Raw genomic sequence first — 19,420 nt, forward strand, 5'->3', positions numbered from 1 at the left:
TACATCGAGTGCCGACTCCCTGAAAATCGCTTACCTCCTCCCGCTGCCTGTAGCTAAGCCAGAGGTGGTCCCGCCCACGGGGGCGGGGCTGGTTGATGGGTCACACCCACCTCTCCTAATTGGCTCTACGCCGCCAGGAGGCGGGGACAAGACAGAGGGACAGCAGACGCCATCCGGACCAGAAAAGGCCAGAAGAGACCAGAAGGTACCTGGTTCCTGAGGTCTGATCCACCAAGTCTGGGGAGCGTGGGACAGAAAGACAAACAAGTGGGAACGTGAGGACGGTGTCGAGCTTGCTGAGTGCTGCCCACGCCCCGCAAGGCGAGCAGGTGTTTCCCAACTCTGAGCTGTCCTTGCCCCGCAGACCTCCTGAGCCGAGGTGGTCATCTGGTCTTGTCTTCCAGATCCGTAGGACAGAAGCCCCCAGGAGGAGGAAGAACCGCCCAACATGGCATCGGAGGTGTGTAGGACTGAGGGGACCTTGCAGAGGAGCGGGGAGGAGCCACTGGGGTCGAACCGCGCATGGAGCCACCTCCTGCCACACAGACCTGCAGTGATTCAGAAATTCCACACTTCCAAAGCTTGGTTTAACGTAGACTCAGGGATGCCCCGCATCCTTATGTGCTCATCGAGCGCCGCCAAGTGGCCCATGTGGTGATCTCACTATTGGCCACCATGCCTGGCTGTTTTCCTTGTGTGTGTGTGTGTGTGTGTGTGTGTGTGTGTGTGTGTGTGTGTTTTGAGACAGCGTTTCCACGTGTACCAGGAACTCGCTCTGTAAGCCAGGCTGGCCTCAGAAATCCACCTGCTTCTGTCTCCCCCAGTGCTGGGGTTAAAGGCGTGTGCTACCACTCCCGTTGTCCTTTTCCCTTAAAACAAATAGTTTAATTTTTTTTTATTTGTTTGGGTGTTTTGCCTGCATGTATGTCTGTGCACCACATTGGTGGCTGCTGCCCATGGAGGTCAGAAGAGGGCATGGGATATAAAGGAACTGGAGTTGCAGGTGGTTGAGCCTTCTGGAAAAGAAGTCAGTGTTCTTAATGCCTGAGACATCTCTCCAGCCCCTGTTTTTTTTCCTCAGCCCAGGCTAGACTGGAAATCACCTCTGCCCAGACTGGCCTCAAACTTCTGACAATTCCCCACCCTCCCAGTGTTCAGACTCCAGCTGCGGCGAGCTACCACATCAAAACGCTCCGTTTGCTTTTTTCTTTTCACATCGTTTTTGTTTGTCTGTCTTGTGAGTGTGCACGTGTGTAGGCATGGAAGCACATGTGTGGAGATCAGAGGACAACCTGTGGGAGCAGATTCTCTTTCCAATGGGCTTGGCAGCAAGGGCCTTTACCCAACGAGCTACCTCACCTTCCTTACACTCCACTTTTCTCCCCCGCAGCTTCTTGCCCGTCCCCGCCCTGTAGCATACCCCTCATGCCGTGCATGTGTCAACCGCGTATAGGAAAAGCTGAATGCCTAAATTGTACTTGAGCTCTGTCATATGGAAAGAGCCAGGAGGTAGGGACCTCTCTCTCTCTGTGTGGCCCCAGTAACCCTTAGGGTGTCCCTGTCCTCTTAGTGACAGGTGTGCAAGACATAGGTCTTCCACGGACTTGCTCGATTTATCTGGTAAATGGACTAATGACAGCTATTGGCCCCGCTTCTAAGTATGGGGTGGAGCATGGAGTCATTGTCTTGAACTCTTCCGGGAATGGGGGATGTAGGGAAGCAGATGCCTGCGTGTCCGGTCCCTTCTGATCTTCATGAGCTGACGAGTCACATCCTTCCTCTCAGCTCGTCGTTTCAGACTAAAGGTTTAACATCGTTTAGGTTGTAATGGCCTGATCTACTTAGCCTCGGGGCCGTGTGGAGGGTCAAGGAGCAAGGCCTGGACTTTGGAGCCAAACAGATGTGATTTGTACTCCAGAGTCAGTCAGCCTTGACCTCTTAGTTCCTTTGTGAAGTAGGGGGCCATGGCAGCCAGGCGGAGCAGCGCATGCCTTTAAACTCAGCCCCTGGGGGGAGGAGGGGCTGGTGGATCTCTGTGAGTTTAAGGACAGTCATTACATAGAGAGGCCGGGTTTCAGAAACTTAAAAAAAAAATGTTACAAATGCAAGGCAAGTTCTGTGTGTGTGTGTGTGTGTGTGTGTGTGTGTGTGTGTGTGAGAGAGAGAGAGAGAGAGAGAGAGAGAGAGAGAGAGAGAGAGAGAGAGAGAGAGAAATCTTGCCAGAGATCAACTTCAGATGTCTCCTTCAATTTCCGCCCCCCCCCCCCACCTCCAGTTAGTCTAGGGTGGCTGGTGACCCAGGGTCACCCATCTCTTTCTCAGTGTTGGGACTATAAGTGCATGCCATCATAGCCAGACTTTTTTTTTTTTTTTTAAATAAGTTCTGGGGATTAAGCTCAGGGCCTCATGTTGCTTTACCAACTGAGCTATTTCCCCAGCTTTGTTTTGTTTTGTTTTCTCTATTGGAGACCCAACCCAGGGCCTCCTGCATGCTAGGCAAGCACTGTACTACTGGGCTACACCTCCCTCTGTGTGATCTCATGTGTGGAGTTCTGCAATACAAGACTAAGCAATAATAAGTCTCCAATAAGCGGTGGCAAACAGTACAAAGTCTTTTAAGACCAGGCTGCCCTTAAACTATTAAATCTTCAACCGGGCAGTGGTGGCGCATGCCTTTAGTCCTACCACTCGGAAGGCAGAGACAGGCAGATCTCTGTGAGTTCGAGGCCAGCCTGGTCTACAAAGCAAGTCCAGGAAAACAACAACAACAACAACAACAAAAAAGTTGACAGAGCCCTGGAAAGGCTAAAGCAGGATTAGCAGTTTGAGGCCAGCTTCAACTTTGTAATGAGTTCTAGGTCAGCCTGAACCATGTAGCATGACCCTATCTCCACAAGCCAAAGTCCTGGGTGGGGGTGCAGCTCAGTGGCAGAATACATATGTAGACTCCCCCAGTAAGGGGCTAGGATATGACTCAGTGGTCGAGCACCTGTGTTTCACAAGTAGGCCCTAGGTTCGGTCTCAAATATCGGAGGACACGGGGGAGGAAGGAGACCAAGGGTCGTGGGTGCCGGGCAGCCTGCTGGTAGAACTGGAGCTTAGAGTTTGCTCCTGGAACACAGTGGTCTGGGCTGCAGATGACCTCAGCTTGCCTTAAGCCATTCTGTGGGTTGGTACTAATTGTTCTGGCTGCTGTCCTGATAGTTAGGGTGATGTTATTACCAACAAGCCAGGCACAGAGGCCGGAAATCTGAGAAGGAAGGCAGTGGCAGGATCCCTTCTGGGCCTTCACTCCCTGTTCTGACCACCTGGCCCTGACTGGCAGGCCCCAGGGGCTCATGGGGGCTCTCTGAAGAAAAGTCAGCTTTTGTTGAGGCAGCTAAGGGTCACGTGTAGAACCTCTCATAAAGCCAGGGGTGATGGTGAAGGCTGCTTCTATGGGTCAGAGTCCTTTCAGTCAGACTGTTGAGCACCAAGGGAGACCAGAGCACAGCAGACGCTCACTCATGTGGTCAAACAGCACCAGAGCCAGGAGATGGTAAAGCAAGCCCCAGGGAGGGGGCACGGTGGCTCAGTTGGTAAGCTGCCTGCTATCCATCATAAGCACCTGAGTTTGGGTCCCAGTGCTGAAGAAGTTGAACCTATTGCACGCTCATGATCACAGCACTGGGGAGGCTGAGACAGGTGGATCTTTGTGAGTTCGAGGCCAGCCTGGTCTACAAAGGGAGTCCAGGACAGTCAAGGCTACACAGAGAAACCCAGTCTTCAAAAACCAAAAACCAAAACCCCAAAAACCCCAAAACAGCAACAACAAAAAACTGTTGACTAGTCAGCTCAGTTGAGTCCATTTAGTCCAGGGTCAGTGAGAGATCCCGTCTCTAAAAATGTGGCAGTGCACTTTAATCCGAGCACTTGGAGGCAGCCGGTGGCCATCTCTATGAGTTCTGGGGAAGCTTGACTTACACAGGGAGTTCTGAGCTAGCCAGGACTACACAGTGAGGCCCTGTTTGTCGGGCTATTCACCAGGGTGGCTCAAGTAGTTAGAGTGCTTGATGATCTTGCAGAGGACCTGCAGGTCACACCTACACACACACACACACACACACACAGAGAGAGAGAGAGAGAGAGAGAGGGGGGGGCGGGGGAGAGGAGGGCGAGAGAGGAGGAGAGAGGAGAGAGGGAGAGAGAGTGAGGAGGAGAGAGAGAGAGAGGAGAGGAGGAGAGGAGGAGAGAGAGAGAGAGAGAGAACAGAGAGAGTGCATCTGAACTCTGAGCAACGCCCCCCCCTCCCCGCCCTCCTTCACGATGTCTACACTTTGCAAATGATACCAGACTGAATGCTTATAACAGTGGCTCTTAACTTACGGGTCATGACCCCTTTGGGGTTGTACTGCCCTTTCACAGGGGTCGCCTCAGAAAACACAGAAATTGCTGGGCAGTTGTGGTGCACACCTATAATCCCAGCATTTGGGAGGCAGAAGCCGGCAGATATCTGTGACTTCAAGGCCAGCCTGGTCTACAAAGTGAGTCCAGGATAGCCAAGGCTACGCAGAGAAACCCTGTCTCGGAAAACCAAAGAAAACACAGAAATTAGCCAGGTGATGTTGGCATATGCTTTTAATCCCAGCACTTAGGAAGCAGAGTCAGGTGGATCTCTGTGAGTTCAAGGCTAGCCTGGCCTATGAAGCAGCAATGAAAATAATGTTATGGGTGGAGGGTCACCACAACATGAAGAACTGTATTAAAGGGTCCACTCATTAGGAAGATCGAGAGCCACTGGCTTATAACAAGCCCGTGGTGTAGGTATAGTTGCAGCTTTGTAAAGAGGCAAAGCTGAGGATTCAAGGTGTTATATGGTATGTCCAAGGTCAGTTCAAAGTTCTGAGGAGAAACCCTATGTCCCCGGTGGCTTTCATAGACACCTATACCCGCACAGAGAAAGGTTGCCAGGGATTCGCATGCCACGTGCCTCAGCATTGTTCCTCCCACACTTTCCTTCTGGCCTTGGTTGGCTTTCCTCTTTGTTCTACATCCCTTGCTACCACCTGTCCATATCCTGTGCCCTTCCCTTTCAAGACAGGTGCCTCTCTGACCTGTTCCTCTGCTTTTTGGTGCCTGGAAGTGGGGGAGCAGCTAATGTCTTTTTAGGAAAAAAAAACAAAACAGAAACAAAAATAGGAGCTGGAGAGCAGCGGTGATGGCGCATGCCTTTTTGTTTGTTTGTTTGAGACAGGGTTTCGCTGTGTAGCCTTGGCTGTCCTGGACTTGCTTTGTAGACCAGGCTGGCCTCGAACTAACAATGATCCACCTGCCTCTGCCTACCGAGTGCTGGGATGCGCCACCATGCCAGGCTAATGGTGCATGCCTTTAATCCCAGCATTCTGAAGGCAGAGGCACGTGGATCTCTGAGTTCAAGGCCAACCTCCTCTACAAAGAGAGTTCCAGGATAGCCAGGGCTATTACACAGAAAAACCCTTTCTGGAAACAAAAACAAACAAACCAAAAACGGGGACCCTTTTGAGAGTCTGTTCTCTTCTGCCCTCTTGGCCAGAGTGGGAAGCTATGGGGTGGCCGGTTCGTGGGCGCAGTCGACCCCATCATGGAGAAATTCAACTCATCCATCTCCTATGACCGGCATCTGTGGAATGTGGATGTGCAGGGGAGCAAGGCCTACAGCCGGGGCCTGGAGAAGGCGGGGCTTCTCACCAAAGCCGAGATGCAACAGATCCTGCAAGGCCTGGACAAGGTAGTCTCCGTGTCCCAAGGGAACCCTGGGGAGCCAGGCTCCCACCCCAAATCCCTAAGCACTATTTTCACCTTTATTCCCTCCTTTGGAGGCTGGAGATGGAACCCAAGGCCCTGTGCATGCTGGGTGAATGCTCTACAGCTGAGCCACACGCCCAGCCCAACACTGGGAGCTTCTCTCTCTCTCTCTCTCTTTCTCCCTCCCTCTCTCTCTCTCTCTCTCTCATTCTCAATTTATTTTTACTTCATATGCATTGGCGTTTTGCCTGTATGTATGTCTGTATGAGGGTACTGGAGTTACAGGCAGCTGTGATCTGACGTGTGGGTGCTGGGAACTGAACCTGGGTCCTCTGGAAGAGCAGCCAGTGTTCTTAACCACTGAGCCATCTCTCCAACCCTCCAACTCTATCTTTTAATAACTCCTCATTGCTCAGGACCAAAGTGGACTGGGTCTGAGATCATCCCTCAGGCGTGGGGAAGGATTCTGTGGCTGAGCTTCCACACAAAGGCATTTAGGTGGAGGCAGGACTGGGGCAGGGACACTCCTGTCCCCTGATACCCTGGGTTGTTACCAACTTCTTCAGGTGGCTGAAGAGTGGGCCCAGGGCACCTTCAAACTACACCCTAATGATGAAGACATCCACACAGCCAATGAAAGGCGCTTGAAGGTACGACACACCCCTCTTTCTGATTGGCCTGTCCCTTTTACCGTACCTCGGGCGCTAGCCATGCTTGGCGGAGTGGGATTGGCAAGAGGCGTGGACAGGACCGGGGTCTCTCGCATAAGGAGGGAAGAGTACAGGGCTGGCAAGGACTTTGAGTGTCGCTACTGAGCTGTGAGCCGGGAGTCCCTAACCTCGCGCCTTTTCACTCATAGGAGCTCATTGGTGAAACTGCAGGGAAGTTACACACAGGACGAAGTCGCAACGACCAGGTGTCACCAGCCCTCTTGCCCTCTGCTATGAACCTTTCAACCTTGGGAACCCAGGCGGCTCGTGGGGCTCAGCCGGAAGGGTTGCGCCGGGGGGGGGGGGGGGGGGGGGGGGGCGGGCGTTGTTCTGGCTCTCCAGGCAAGCAGGAAGTTCTACTCCCTGACTTCAGCCTTCTCCTCCCCACAGGTGGTCACGGACCTCAGGCTGTGGATGAGGCAGACCTGTTCAGAACTCTCCGCCCTCCTCTGGACGCTCATTGGATGCATGGTAGACCGGGCTGAGGCGTAAGTGTCCGGGGACACGGCCACAGGAATTTCCTCCCTGGAGGGCTCCAAGCAAGGAATGAGTGCGGGTTCCCCAAAAACAGCGAGGCTGGAAGGTCTGCACCAGCATGGACGATAGTTCCGCCATGGCTGCGGAGCAGACTGTGTCCTAGGCTTCCCCAGTCTATATGTTCTAGCTCCTCCTGCGACCAGATGTGAAAGCATAAACAGTTAGGGCAGATTTACATATTAATGGCTGGGGTAAGGAAATACTCTAGCGAGGGGCCAAAGACCCTCCTGCTCACTCCTAAAGGAACAGAATGTCAACAGTCCATAAGCCAGGTCGGATTTGGGGTTTTTGTTTGATTGGTTGGTTTTGTTGTTTTGTGTGTGTGTGTGCGCGCACACACACACACACACACATATATATAATATATATATATTAATATTATATGTATGAGCATTTTCTCTGCATGTATCTATGGTGGTCACCTACATGCCTGATGCCTGTGGAGGTCAGAAAGGGCATCAGATTCCCCCTGTGAATAGCCACACGCCAGTTAAATCCCAGGTCATTCTGCAAGAACAAGTGGTCTTAACAAACAAGCCACCCCCTCCAGTCCCATAGGCCCAATTGTGACAGGCTCAGCTCCTTTCATAAATATGGCGGAAGTATGGCTCAGAGGACGGACACCTGGAGTCACAGAGGGCAGCCAGGCTCTGTTCTCTTGACCTAGGTGGCCGGGGAGTGGAAGTATTAGGTGGGCTCAGAGCTCCGAAAGATACAGAACAGCAAGGGGTGGGGCAAGACTTAACAGCTCCATCCCCTACCAAGGCCAGCCAAGAGGGCAGCATCCACTTAAGAATCTTTGGAGACTAAAGCTCTTGACTGAGCCCGAAGCAAGCAATCACTCTTCAGTCTGTACTGCCCCATCTTACCCAGCATCCCACCCTACATGGAAGGCAAATGACAGAGCGAAAGGCTGCCCATGCCATGCCCATGTTCTAATGTCCCTGGGACTGGCTTTATCCCCTGCAAACTTGACAGGGGAGACCCTGAAAATTCTTTTTTTTTTTAAATTGCATTCTGCTTTTATCTGCAGAAGAGGGTAACAGATTACATTATAGATGGTTGTGAGCCACCATGTGGTTGCTGGGAATTGAACTCAGGACCTCTGGAAGAGCAGGTCTTAACCACTGAGCCATCTCTCCAGCCCCGACCCTGAAAATTCTTAAGTAGTATCAAAATTAGGGATGCTGCCTCTTTATTAATTCAGTGTCCCATGTTCGTAGACCTCAGCTAGTTATGAATGCAATTATGAACTGAGATAAGGGGCAAGGGGGGCTGCTGGGAAGGAGGGTGAGGGCTAGTGAATACAGCGTTGTTTTTATTGGCATAATGACAGTATTCTGAAATTGACCGTAGTAATGGTTATACACTAAGGATAGCCTTGGACTTGCTATGTAGCCTAGGCTAGCCTCAAACTTCCTCTCTTTCTTTTTTTCCCCATTCCTTTTCTTGTTCTGGCCTTTCCACCTCTTTCTCCTCCTCTTCCTCCTTCTTCTCCTTTTTAGATTTATTTATTTATTATTTATACAGTATTCTGCCTATGTGCACATGCAGGCCAGAAGAGGGCACCAGATCTGATTATAGATGGTTGTGAGCCACCATGTGGTTACTGGGAATTGAACTTAGGACCTTGGGAAAAACAGCCAGTGCCCTTAACCTCTCAGCCATCTCTCCAGCCTTCTGTTTCTTCTTTTTAAAGACAGTCCAAGCTGTCCTCAGATCCACCATATAACTGAAGCTGACCTTGAACTTGGTTCTCCGGCTTTAGCCTCCCAAATGCTAGGATTACAGGTGTGCACCATCTCACCCAGAGCCTGGGCTTCGTTTTTGAAAACAGTGTCTCATCTGTAACCCCGGCTGGCATAGAACTTACTGTATAGCCAAAGCTGACCTCAGCCTTAATGGTATTCCTCCTGCCTCACCCTCCCTCCCCAGCACTGCTACTACAGGCTTAGTCTTTGATCTCAGTGACTCACTTCAGGTTTTATTTCCTGGTGAACGTCTGGTCTCTTATTTAGGCAGAGCCCCACAGGTCTGTCTGTTCTTACCATCCCTGAAAAGAGCTTAGCCTATAGGACTCTGGGTGTCCTAAGAAAGCCTCACCTGTCCCTGCTGGACTCCAATCCCTCGGGTCTCCTGCTTCTTCTCATGCTACAGGGAATGTGATGTCCTCTTCCCAGGGTACACACACCTTCAGAGGGCTCAGCCCATCCGCTGGAGCCACTGGATCCTGAGGTGAGCTGTGCGGAGCAGCGACAGTAGGAAGGGGCCCTAACCAGGGGCCTTGATGGAAGGGGAGGCTGCCTAGTGTCCAGCCACCCACTCGTTCCTGGTTTCCCACAGCCACGCTGTTGCCCTGACACGGGATTCAGAGAGATTGCTGGAGGTGCAGAAGAGGATCAATGTCCTGCCGCTTGGGAGGTAAGGCAGTCCTCAGTGTCCCCGAGGCCTGGGGAAAGGTGAGGGCGTGGCGCTACACAGTCAGCATGGCTGAAGGAAGCGTGGTGATTGGGGGGAGGGGCTTATGAGGCCCTGCCCCTTCCTCAGGGTCTATATGTAAACAGTTGTGGTTGCTATGGGAGGCATTTCAGTGGTTAAAGTTGCCCATGGTCCTATTGGTAACCACTCACGCATGCATCTGTACCAACCCTAGTAAAACTCACGGGGGTCACGGACAAAGACATGAAAGTAGGAATTGGGAAGAAGAAGACATTAGCAGGGTAGGAGGAGGACAAAAGAGAGTAATGGAGGAGTGAATAGGATTAAAATACGTTGTACACATATATGAAAATGTCATGATGAAAATGGATATATATAATATATGCTAATTAAAACCTTTACTATGGCCGCCGGGCGTGGTGGCGCACGCCTTTAATCCCAGCACTCGGGAGGCAGAGGCAGGCGGATCGCTGTGAGTTCGAGGCCAGCCTGGTCTACAAAGTGAGTCCAGGATGGCCAAGGCTACACAGAGAAACCCTGTCTCGAAAAACCAAAGACAAAAAACAAACAAACAAAAAAAAAAACACCTTTACTATGGGCTGGAGAGATGGCTCTGTGGAGGAATTTTAATCCAGTAACATGGCTGCTCTGGTGAGGGATCACATCCCAAGGCCTTCTAGGTCTGTGTGATCTGGCTGGAATACAGAAATGGCCTTAGTATACACCTTTGTTTATTTTTTTTTTTTCCGAGACAGGGTTTCTCTGTGTAGCCTTGGCTGTCCTGGAACCTACTTTGTAGGCCAGGCTGTCCTCGAACCCACAGCGATCCGCCTGCCTCTGCCTCCTGAGTGCTGGAATTAAAGGCGTGCGCCACCACCGCCCGGCTAGTATACACCTTTAATCCCTCTGGCTGGAATAAACAATGATGTCTAATTGAGGGACAGCCAAAGTGACGAATCAGAGAAAGATTTGACAGAACGAATCCCAGCTAGAATACACCCAACTCTCAGACAACAGGCCGGAAAGAGGAACGACTTAGGGCAATTGAGTTGAGCCAGTAAAGTAAGGTACAGCAGAGAAGACAATACAGTTGAGGACCTTGGAGAGGTCAGTGGAGAAGACAGTACAGTAGAGTTGAGTTCAGTACAGTACAGTTCAGTTAAGTTCATGAAGTCTGGTGGATTTTAGGAACAGGCATTCAGCATTTCAGGAGAAGCTGAGAGAAGCCAGATTGACTCAATCAGCTTAGAGAGGAATTTTGAGCCAGAACAGCTGAGCTGAACCAGCCAGCAAGAGTTCAGGAAGAGCTAGAAAGAGTGAGCTTATTCAGCAGTAAGCCTCAGAGAGGACAATCTCATCAGGCAAATAAAGTTACATTTACATGGCTCAGCGGTTAAGAGCACTTGCTGCTCTTCCAGAGAAGAGCCACCCACATTGGGCAGCTTATAACCCACTTGTGACTCTAGCTCCAGGGAATCCAATGCTCTCTTCTGGCCAATACAGACACCGTCACATATTTGGCATATGTTCTCACATGCACGTATACATACATATAAACAAAATAATAAAAACAAAACTGTAGAGGCTGGAGAGATGGTTAAGAGCACTGGCTGCTCTTGTAGATGGCACAAGTTCAGCTCCTAGCACTCGCACTGGGCAGCTCACAACTGCCTCTTAACTCTAGTTCCAGGGGGTCTGAGGTCCTCTTCTGGCCTCTGTGGACACCTATATGGATGTGATCCACATACAGACAAGAATACATACATAAACATACACTTTTTTTGGGTTTTGGTTTCTTTTTTGTTTTTCAAGACAGGGTTTCTCTGTGTAGCCTTGGCTGTCCTGGACTTGCTTTGTAGACCAGGCTGGCCTCGAACTCACAGCCATCTACCTGCCTCTGCCTTCCGATTGCTGGGATTACAGGCATGCGCCACTGCGTAGGCGACATGTTTTTTTTTAATAAATAGGAGATAGACCCTCCTCAACCTTCCAAATCTCTAACACGGGGATAACCAAACTTGAGTGTATGACGAAACCCCATCGCACACCATCTTCCCTGCGTGGTGAAAGTGTGTTGGGTCTTAAGCTGGCCAGGCCAAGAAAGGGGCTACAACTAAAGCTAGGCTCTGAGTGTTGCCTGCATGTGGTACCCAGACCCTCAATCAGTATGGACCCTTGTCTCTACAGTGGGGCCATTGCAGGCAACCCTCTGGGCGTGGACCGGGAGCTGCTCCGAGCAGGTGAGGTACCCTGCTCGTCTTTCTCTGTCACTCTCAGCTCCTGCTGGGTCCCCCAAAATACACAAGATGAGATGTGGGAGCCATGGAGGTCCTTGTGCTCACAGATAGATAAACACCAGGGAAACCAGGGCTGTAGGTTCAGCATGACTCAATTGCTGGTATAGGTTAAAATTTCAGAGGTCTGACCCCAAGCTGTTTATTTATTTTTATTTAATTATTTATTTACTTACTTACTTAGGTTTTTCAAGACAGGGTTTCTCTGTGTAGCCTTGGCTGTCCTGGACTCACTTTGTGGACCAGGTTGGCCTCGAACTCACAGAGATCCACCTGCCTGTGCCTCCCCGTGTGCTGGGATTAAAGGTGTGAGCCACCAGGCTGGGTTCTATTTTAGGGTTATTTAAACACAGCATAACTTTGTGAGATTTTTCCTGGTGATAATTAACTCAATCCCAGGGGCACAATACAATTTAAGGCAGGACTATGTTGAGAGTCTTTGTAAAGTACATGTCACACCTTACATGTAGATGGGTTCTGTAGATGGACAAGCTCAGGATTAGGGCCTCGGGGAAGATCCTGTGTGGTCTCAGTTACACAGATAAACAGATAACGTAAAAATACCAGGCTATTAACTACATCCATTCCAAGCCTTTTGGGCGGAAACCACGTTATACATCCCTCCCTTTGAAGAAACAACATCCTGTACAACATTTCCTGGTTACGCAACGGGAGGGCAGAGACCCTCGCATCTTGCATATGAGTATTGAGACTAATGGGGTTGCCTATGGCAACCTGTTGCTAGGAATATTTAGACCTCCTCCCATCCTCTTGAGATCTGTACAGACACCCCCTTCCCCACCTCAGACCCCTCCTGGATTCCCATTTCTAAAAAGGGGTCAAGGGTGAGGCTGGGCGTCCAGGTTCGGGGTACTTCTTGCCTTCCAGTCCAGCTATTTTTCCTCCCTCCCCTCCAGAACTGAACTTTGGGGCCATCACCCTCAACAGCATGGATGCCACCAGTGAGAGAGACTTTGTAGGTAAGATACAGGAGTCCAGGACTGGGGACATACATCGGGTAATACGGTGCTTGCTTCACATGCATGAAGCTCTGGGTTCCATCCCCAACACTGCACACCCATAGTCCCAGCACTTGAGAAATGGAGGCAGGAATATCAGCAATTGAAGGACATCTTTTGCTCGTTATTTTGAGGCCAGCCTGAGCTATATAAGACCGTGTCCCAGGGGCTGGAGAGATGGCTCTGAGGTTAAGCGTACTGACTGCTCCTCCGGAGGTCCTGAGTTCAACTCCCAGCAACCACATGGTGGCTCACAACCATCTATAATGTGATCTGATGCCCTCTTCTGGACTGAAGGCACACATGCAGGCAGAGCACTGTATACATAATAATAAATGAATATTACAAAAAAAAAAAAAAGACCCTGTCTCAAACAAATAAAAAAATAAAAACCCAGCACCAACAAAAGGGCTAGCAAGGTTAGCCAGTGGGTAAAAAGCACATACTACCAGGCCCGAGGAACCTGAGTTTGATACCCTGACACCCACATGGCGGAAGAAGAGCTCTGTCTCCTGCAAGTTGCCCTTTGACCATCTCTGAGTGAGCACACACAGAGGACAGATTAAGAGACAAGGCCTGCTGTCCCTTCCAGCTGAGTTCCTGTTCTGGGCTTCTCTGTGTATGACCCACCTCAGCAGGATGGCAGAGGACCTCATCCTCTACGGCACCAAGGAATTCAACTTTGTGCGGCTCTCAGATTCCTACAGGTGAGGCCCATATCCCAGTCCCAATTGGAACCCCTTTGTCCCACTCCAACCTGCCAGGTGCCCCTGCCTGCAGGCCAGCCAGGCGTAAGCAGGCCTGTCAGTCCTAACACCTCTTGTCCTCAGCACCGGAAGCAGCTTGATGCCCCAGAAGAAAAACCCAGACAGCCTGGAGCTGATCCGGAGCAAGGCAGGCCGAGTGTTTGGGCGGGTGAGTGGGGCAGAGTCGGGAGTCAGGGGAGGGGAGGGGAGGGAGAGGGAGGATGGGGTGAGGGGGGTGGTAAAGCTTCCAGACAGACCCAGTGGGTCCTCAGGGGACTTCATAACTGCTTCTGGCATCTCAGTGGCTCAGCTTCACCCTCCCTGCAGTGTGCTGGGCTCCTGATGACTCTCAAGGGACTCCCAAGCACCTACAACAAGGACTTGCAGGTACGAGTGGCCTGTACCACATAGTTACCCTCTCGGAGCTCTGCCATACCCCCCAGACAGGCACCCCTTGAATGACTCCTTCCCGTCCTGGCCACACAGTCTGTGTCTACCCTCAGGGGTCCCCTGATGCTCCTTGGTAGCCGGGAGGGGTTTAAGCCTCCCCAGTGGAACAGGGAAAGGGGTCTGGGTGAAGGGCGGGGCTGCCAGCCTTCCCTGCCCTTACTTCTCAGGAAGACAAGGAAGCTGTGTTTGAAGTGTCTGACACCATGACTGCTGTCCTCCAAGTGGCCACTGGAGTCATCTCTACACTGAAGGCAAGACCAGCTCTTCTCACTTCACCTGCCTCTTCCTCCCCTCCCCACCCCCCAACCCTGGGCTCAGACGGGGATTTGCAGGGGAGGGGATGAGAGCAAAGTACCAAGACCTGCTACAGAGGAACAGGGATGGTGGAATGGAGTTTGGGCCAGAATATGTGGGTTTGTTTGTTTGTTTGTTTTGTTCTTGTGGGGTTTGAGACAGGGTGTCTCTGTGTAGCCTTGGGCTGTCCTAGACTCACTTTGTAGACCAGGCTGGCCTCGAACTCACAGCGATCAGCCTGCCTCTACCGCCAAGTGCTGGGATTAAAGGCATGCGCCACCACCCCGGCACCTACCAGGTTAAGTCTTTAACCCTATCTCAAAAGCTAAACACAAATGAATAACGATAAAAAATGTCGAAACCGAGAGTGGATTGCGTGTGGGGATGGGCTGGGGTGGGGCTATAACTCACATGCTGAGGACACAGTAGGGCAGGCTCCAGGGGATCCCGCCAAGCTCACTTTTTGCTGGACCTGTGCCCCCAGATTCACCGTGAGAACATGACACAGGCGCTCAGCCCTGACATGCTGGCCACGGACCTTGCTTACTACCTGGTCCGCAAAGGGGTGAGTGTGAGGCAGCCGGGCATGGGGACAAGGGTGTCCCCAAAGCCAGGCACTCAGGTCCCAGCAGAAAACAAGCCCCTGGCCACCCTGCGCCTGTGTATCTAGATGCCGTTCCGCCAGGCCCACGAGGCCTCAGGGAAAGCTGTGTTCATGGCAGAGACTAAAGGAGTCGCCCTCAACCAGCTGTCGCTGCAGGAGCTACAGACTATCAGGTGCGGCGTCCCCTTCTTCTCAACCTCCTACCCCGGCCCGCTGTGCTGCGGCCCGGAAGCTGACCCTGGGCACTTGCAGGCTGGGATGCCCCTGGCTACTCTGACCCATTCTTATTCTCCCCAGTCCCCTGTTCTCAGGTGACGTGAGTCACGTGTGGGACTACGGCCACAGCGTGGAACAGTACAGCGCCTTGGGTGGCACAGCACGATCCAGTGTCCAGTGGCAGGTCAGCCAGGTGCGGGCTCTGCTGCGGGCCCAACAGCCCTAGATTCTACCCACCCGAAGTTGCTTCCCAATAAAGTGGTGCCCTGAAGAGATCGCGATGGACATATGAGATTGCCTCAGCCTGTCTTACTCATGGGTGGCCTTGGGGATTTGTTGAGCTGGCCAATGGGATCATGAAGGAAGAAGACAAAAACAAAAAAAACAAAAAACAAAAAAAACCCGAATGTCAATGCTAAGAGAGACAGGAACGAGAATCAAGAATCACACCGTATCCTGTCATTTCTAAGCCACACACTTCCCATCCCAGAGGCCCAGGCAGACAGCATAGCTATGAATGCAAGATCAACCCAAAATCATAAACTTAAAACATCATGAAGGGGTGCTGGGGAGATACATCAGTGCTTACTCTTGCAGACAATCCCCAGTTAGGTTCCCAGCACCCACACTAGGAGGTTCACAAACCTCCCAGAACTCCAGCTCTAGGGGATCTGCTACCCTCTTCTGGCTGCCATGGGTACTGCAGACATGCACATCTCTCACACACACAAACCTCACCACATATACAAATTATTATTATTATTATTATTATTATTATTATTATTATTATTATTATTATTAATCTTTTTGAGCTGGGCAGTGGTGGCACGCTTTTAATCCCAGAGGCAGGCAGATCTCTGAGTTCCCGGCCAGCCTGGTCTACAGAGTGAGTTCCAGGACAGCCAAGGCTACACAGAGAAACCCTGTCTCAAAAGAAAGAAAAAATTAATCTCTTTTAAAACTGTATTGTGAGGGTCTGGGACTGCATGATATCCTGTCTTGATAAAACAAATCAAATACAAATACAGTACAATGCCAGTGGGGCCCCAGTCTCCACCTTACATAGATCAGCTTTAAAAAGTGAGGAACTTGGGAAACGCAGGAGAGGAAAACCCTCACTTGCAGCAGAGGCAGAGGGGGAAGCACCTTCGTCACCCTGGGTGGAGTAAACCCATTCCTTCTGGGCACATCAAACAGGTTGGGGGCCCGTCACTGTAGCATTGTCCAGAACATCACAGAAAGTAACCTTTTGGACATTCCTAGGGGAGCAAACTGGTAAAATACAGTGTCTATGTGCATGGGATGAACTGGATGCTGGACAGTAGGAATGAACTGGAGCTACAGGCAGGGCTGTGGAACTTTTGTTTTGTTTTCAAGACAGGGTTTTTTATTTATTTTTTTATTAATTTATTCTTGTTACATCTCAATGGTTATCCCATCCTTTGTATCTTCCCAGTCTTCCCTCCCTCCCATTTTCCCCTTATTCCCCTCCCCTATGACTGTTCCTGAGGGGGATTACCTCCCCCTGTATATGCTCATAGGGTATCAAGTCTCTTCTTGGTAACCTGCTGTCCTTCCTCTGAGTGCCACCAGGTCTCCCCCTCCAGGGGATGTGGTCAAATGTGAGGCACCAGAGTATGTGAGAAAGTCAGATCCCACTCTCCACTCAACTGTGGAGAATGTTCTGACCATTGGCTAGATCTGGGTAGGGGTTTAAAGTTTACCACCTGTATTGTCCTTGGCTGGTGCCTTAGTTTGAGCCCTCAAGACAGGGTTTTTCTGTATAGTCCTGGCTGTCCTAGACTCACTTTGTAGACCAGGCTGGCCTCGAACTCACAGCAATCCACCTGCCTCTGCCTCCTGAGTGCTGAGATTAAAGGCATGCGCCACCACGCCCAGCCTGTGGAAGTTTTGCTGTTGCTGGTTTTTGGTTTTTGGAGTGTGTGTGTGTGTGTGTGTGTGTGTGTGTGTGTGTGTGTGTGTGTGTGTGTGCTGAGTCTCAGCTTCAGTAGGCCTGGCTGACCATCACTAAGGATGACCCTTGAACTCCTGACCCTCCTGCTCACACCTGCCTGGTACTAGAATCCCAAGTAGGTAGGCTTATGTGGTACTGGGGGTGGAATATGCAGCTTTGTGCACACTAAGCAAAGCATTCTCCCAGCCAGATTACATCTCCAGCCCATCAAACGAGTCAGTATCAAAAGTAGGATGGGGAGGTGGTTCACACCACACTTGATGACCTGTCGGTCCAATTACCAATTCTCACAAGTGGTCCTCTAACTCTCACAAGCATGCCATAGCATCAGCACTCCCAGGTGTAGTGGGAGTTTTGGTTTCTTTTTTTTTTTTTCCTTTTTCTTTTTGGTTTTTCAATACAGGGTCTCCCTGTATAGCCTTGACTGTCCTGGACTCACTTTGTAGATCAGGCTGGCCTTGAACTCACAGAGATCCACCTGCCTCTGCCTCAAGTGTTGGGATTAAAGGTGTGCACCACTAGCCAGCAAGGGCAACTTTGTTTGGTGTAGGCCTTGAACTTTTTCTTTCCTGTACTGGATGTAAACATGTTTTTGTTTTGTGGGAACAGGTGATGTTTATTCACTTAGAAGTCGAACCACTTTGTTGGGGGGCTCGGGAGGCAGAGGCAGGTGGATCGCTGTGAGTTTGAGGCCAGCCTGGTCTATAAAGCATGTCCAGGACAGCCAGGGCTACACAGAGAAACCTTATCTCCAAAGAAAGAAAGAAAGAAAGAAAGAAAGAAAGAAAGAAAAGAAAAAAAAGAAAAATGGATTGAGTTTAGGACAGTTTACTTATTAGGGACAAGGAGAGGAGAGTTTAGGGGAGTTTATTCATTAGGGACATGGACAAGAGAGTTTAGGAGCGTTTACTCTTAGAGGACAAGGAGAAAGGCTTTCAGGAGGAGGGAAAAGCAAGACCCAGAATGAAACCAATTTGTCAAGCACAGGTAATGTTTGTATGCTGCTAATTGGGAAAATACAGATTAGTGACAATAGTAGCCTCAGGTTTTTCAAAACAGCACTTGTATTTATAGCTTAAAACAAGGAGACTGTGGGTCTAGAGAGATGGCTCAAAGGTTAAGAGCACTGTCTGCTCTTCCAAAGGTCTGGGGTTCAATCCCCAGCAACTGCATTGTGGCTTACAACCATATATAATGAGATCTGGTGCCCTCTTCTGGACTGCAGGTGTACATGCAGGCAAAACCTTGTATAAAAAATAAATAATCTTTAAAAAAAAAAAACAAAAAACAAGGAGACTGGACTGGGGAGTGGCTCAGTTGGTAAGGTCGTTGCTGGGCAAACATGGGGAACCTGAGTTCGAATCCCCAGCACCCACATAAAAAGCCAGGGGGGGTGCCTGCAATTCCCGAGCTGAGGAGACAGAGAAAGGAGAATCTTTGGAGCCTTGCAGCCAGATTTGGAATCCATGAGCTTCAGGCTCAGTCTCAAAACATAAGGCAGAGGGTTGCTGAGATGGCTTAGCGAATAAAGGTGTCTGCTACCAGGTCTGAGGACTTGAGTTCAATCCCTGGGACCGACACGGTAGAGCTAGACCCAACTCCAGGAAGTTGTTATCTGATCTTCCCACAAGGCATAAACACGTGTACATAAATATATAAATGAAAAAAATATAACAAGGTGGATGGGACTGCAAAAATGGCTCAGTATTTAAGAGCGCTGGCTGCTCTTTTCAGAAAACCCAGCTTCAATACCCAGCCCACGCACAGTGACTCAACAATTGTCTGTAACTTTAGTTTCAGGAGATTTGATGCCCTCTTCTGGCCACCATGGGTACTTCACCACCTGGTACACATATAAGGTAGGTGCAGGTAAAACACCTGTACACTACACACGCATACACACGCGCACGCACACTCACACACTTGAGACAGAGTTTTACTAGGTAGCCCAAGTTGATTGGCTCTCCCCATTCTTCTGCCTCAGCATCCTGAGAGCTGGGTCACAGGTGTGAACCACCCTGTCCAGTTCTAGGGACGTTTTTGTTTTTTGTTTTTTGTTTTTTTTTTCTTGTTTGGTTTTTTTCTTGTTTGCTTGCTGCTGTTTCTAGAATTTATTTTCTGTGCACACTTGTTGGGCTGGCACATCTGTCTATGTACCATGTGGATGCCGTGTTTGAAAAGATTGGAAGAGGTCACTAGAGCCTCTGGGACTAGAGTTAAAAATGGTTATGAGCTGCCATGTGGGTGCTGGGAATCAAACCAGGTCCTTTGGAAGAGCAGGCAATTCTCTTAATACTGAGCCATCCATCTTTCTAGCCCTTCCCAGTAAATAAATACATCTTTAAAAAAAAAAAAAAAGTCCAGCCCTCTGGA

General features: G+C 50.3%; 1 protein-coding gene across 2 annotated transcripts; it reads left to right on the plus strand.

Annotated features, from left to right (window-relative positions):
- The first annotated feature begins 104 nt into the window (after positions 1–104).
- On the plus strand, positions 105–15,361 carry Asl (argininosuccinate lyase). Of its 2 annotated transcripts, none has more exons than XM_051161371.1 (17): positions 105–205; positions 405–460; positions 5,552–5,746; positions 6,330–6,413; positions 6,623–6,679; positions 6,864–6,961; positions 9,168–9,245; positions 9,354–9,431; positions 11,637–11,689; positions 12,661–12,723; positions 13,355–13,469; positions 13,593–13,677; positions 13,836–13,895; positions 14,126–14,209; positions 14,737–14,817; positions 14,923–15,029; positions 15,154–15,361. In XM_051161371.1, the coding sequence occupies exons 2-17, from the start codon at positions 449–451 to the stop codon at positions 15,296–15,298; spliced, it is 1,395 nt and encodes a 464-aa protein (XP_051017328.1). In that variant the 5' UTR covers positions 105–205; positions 405–448; the 3' UTR covers positions 15,299–15,361. The 2 variants fall into 2 exon arrangements, with proteins under 2 accessions (XP_051017328.1, XP_051017327.1); XM_051161370.1 differs by having other exon boundaries at positions 182–329.
- Positions 15,362–19,420: the final 4,059 nt, after the last annotated feature.

The sequence above is a fragment of the Acomys russatus genome, chromosome 19 (genome assembly GCF_903995435.1).
Source record: "Acomys russatus chromosome 19, mAcoRus1.1, whole genome shotgun sequence".
Classification (NCBI taxonomy): domain Eukaryota; kingdom Metazoa; phylum Chordata; class Mammalia; order Rodentia; family Muridae; genus Acomys; species Acomys russatus.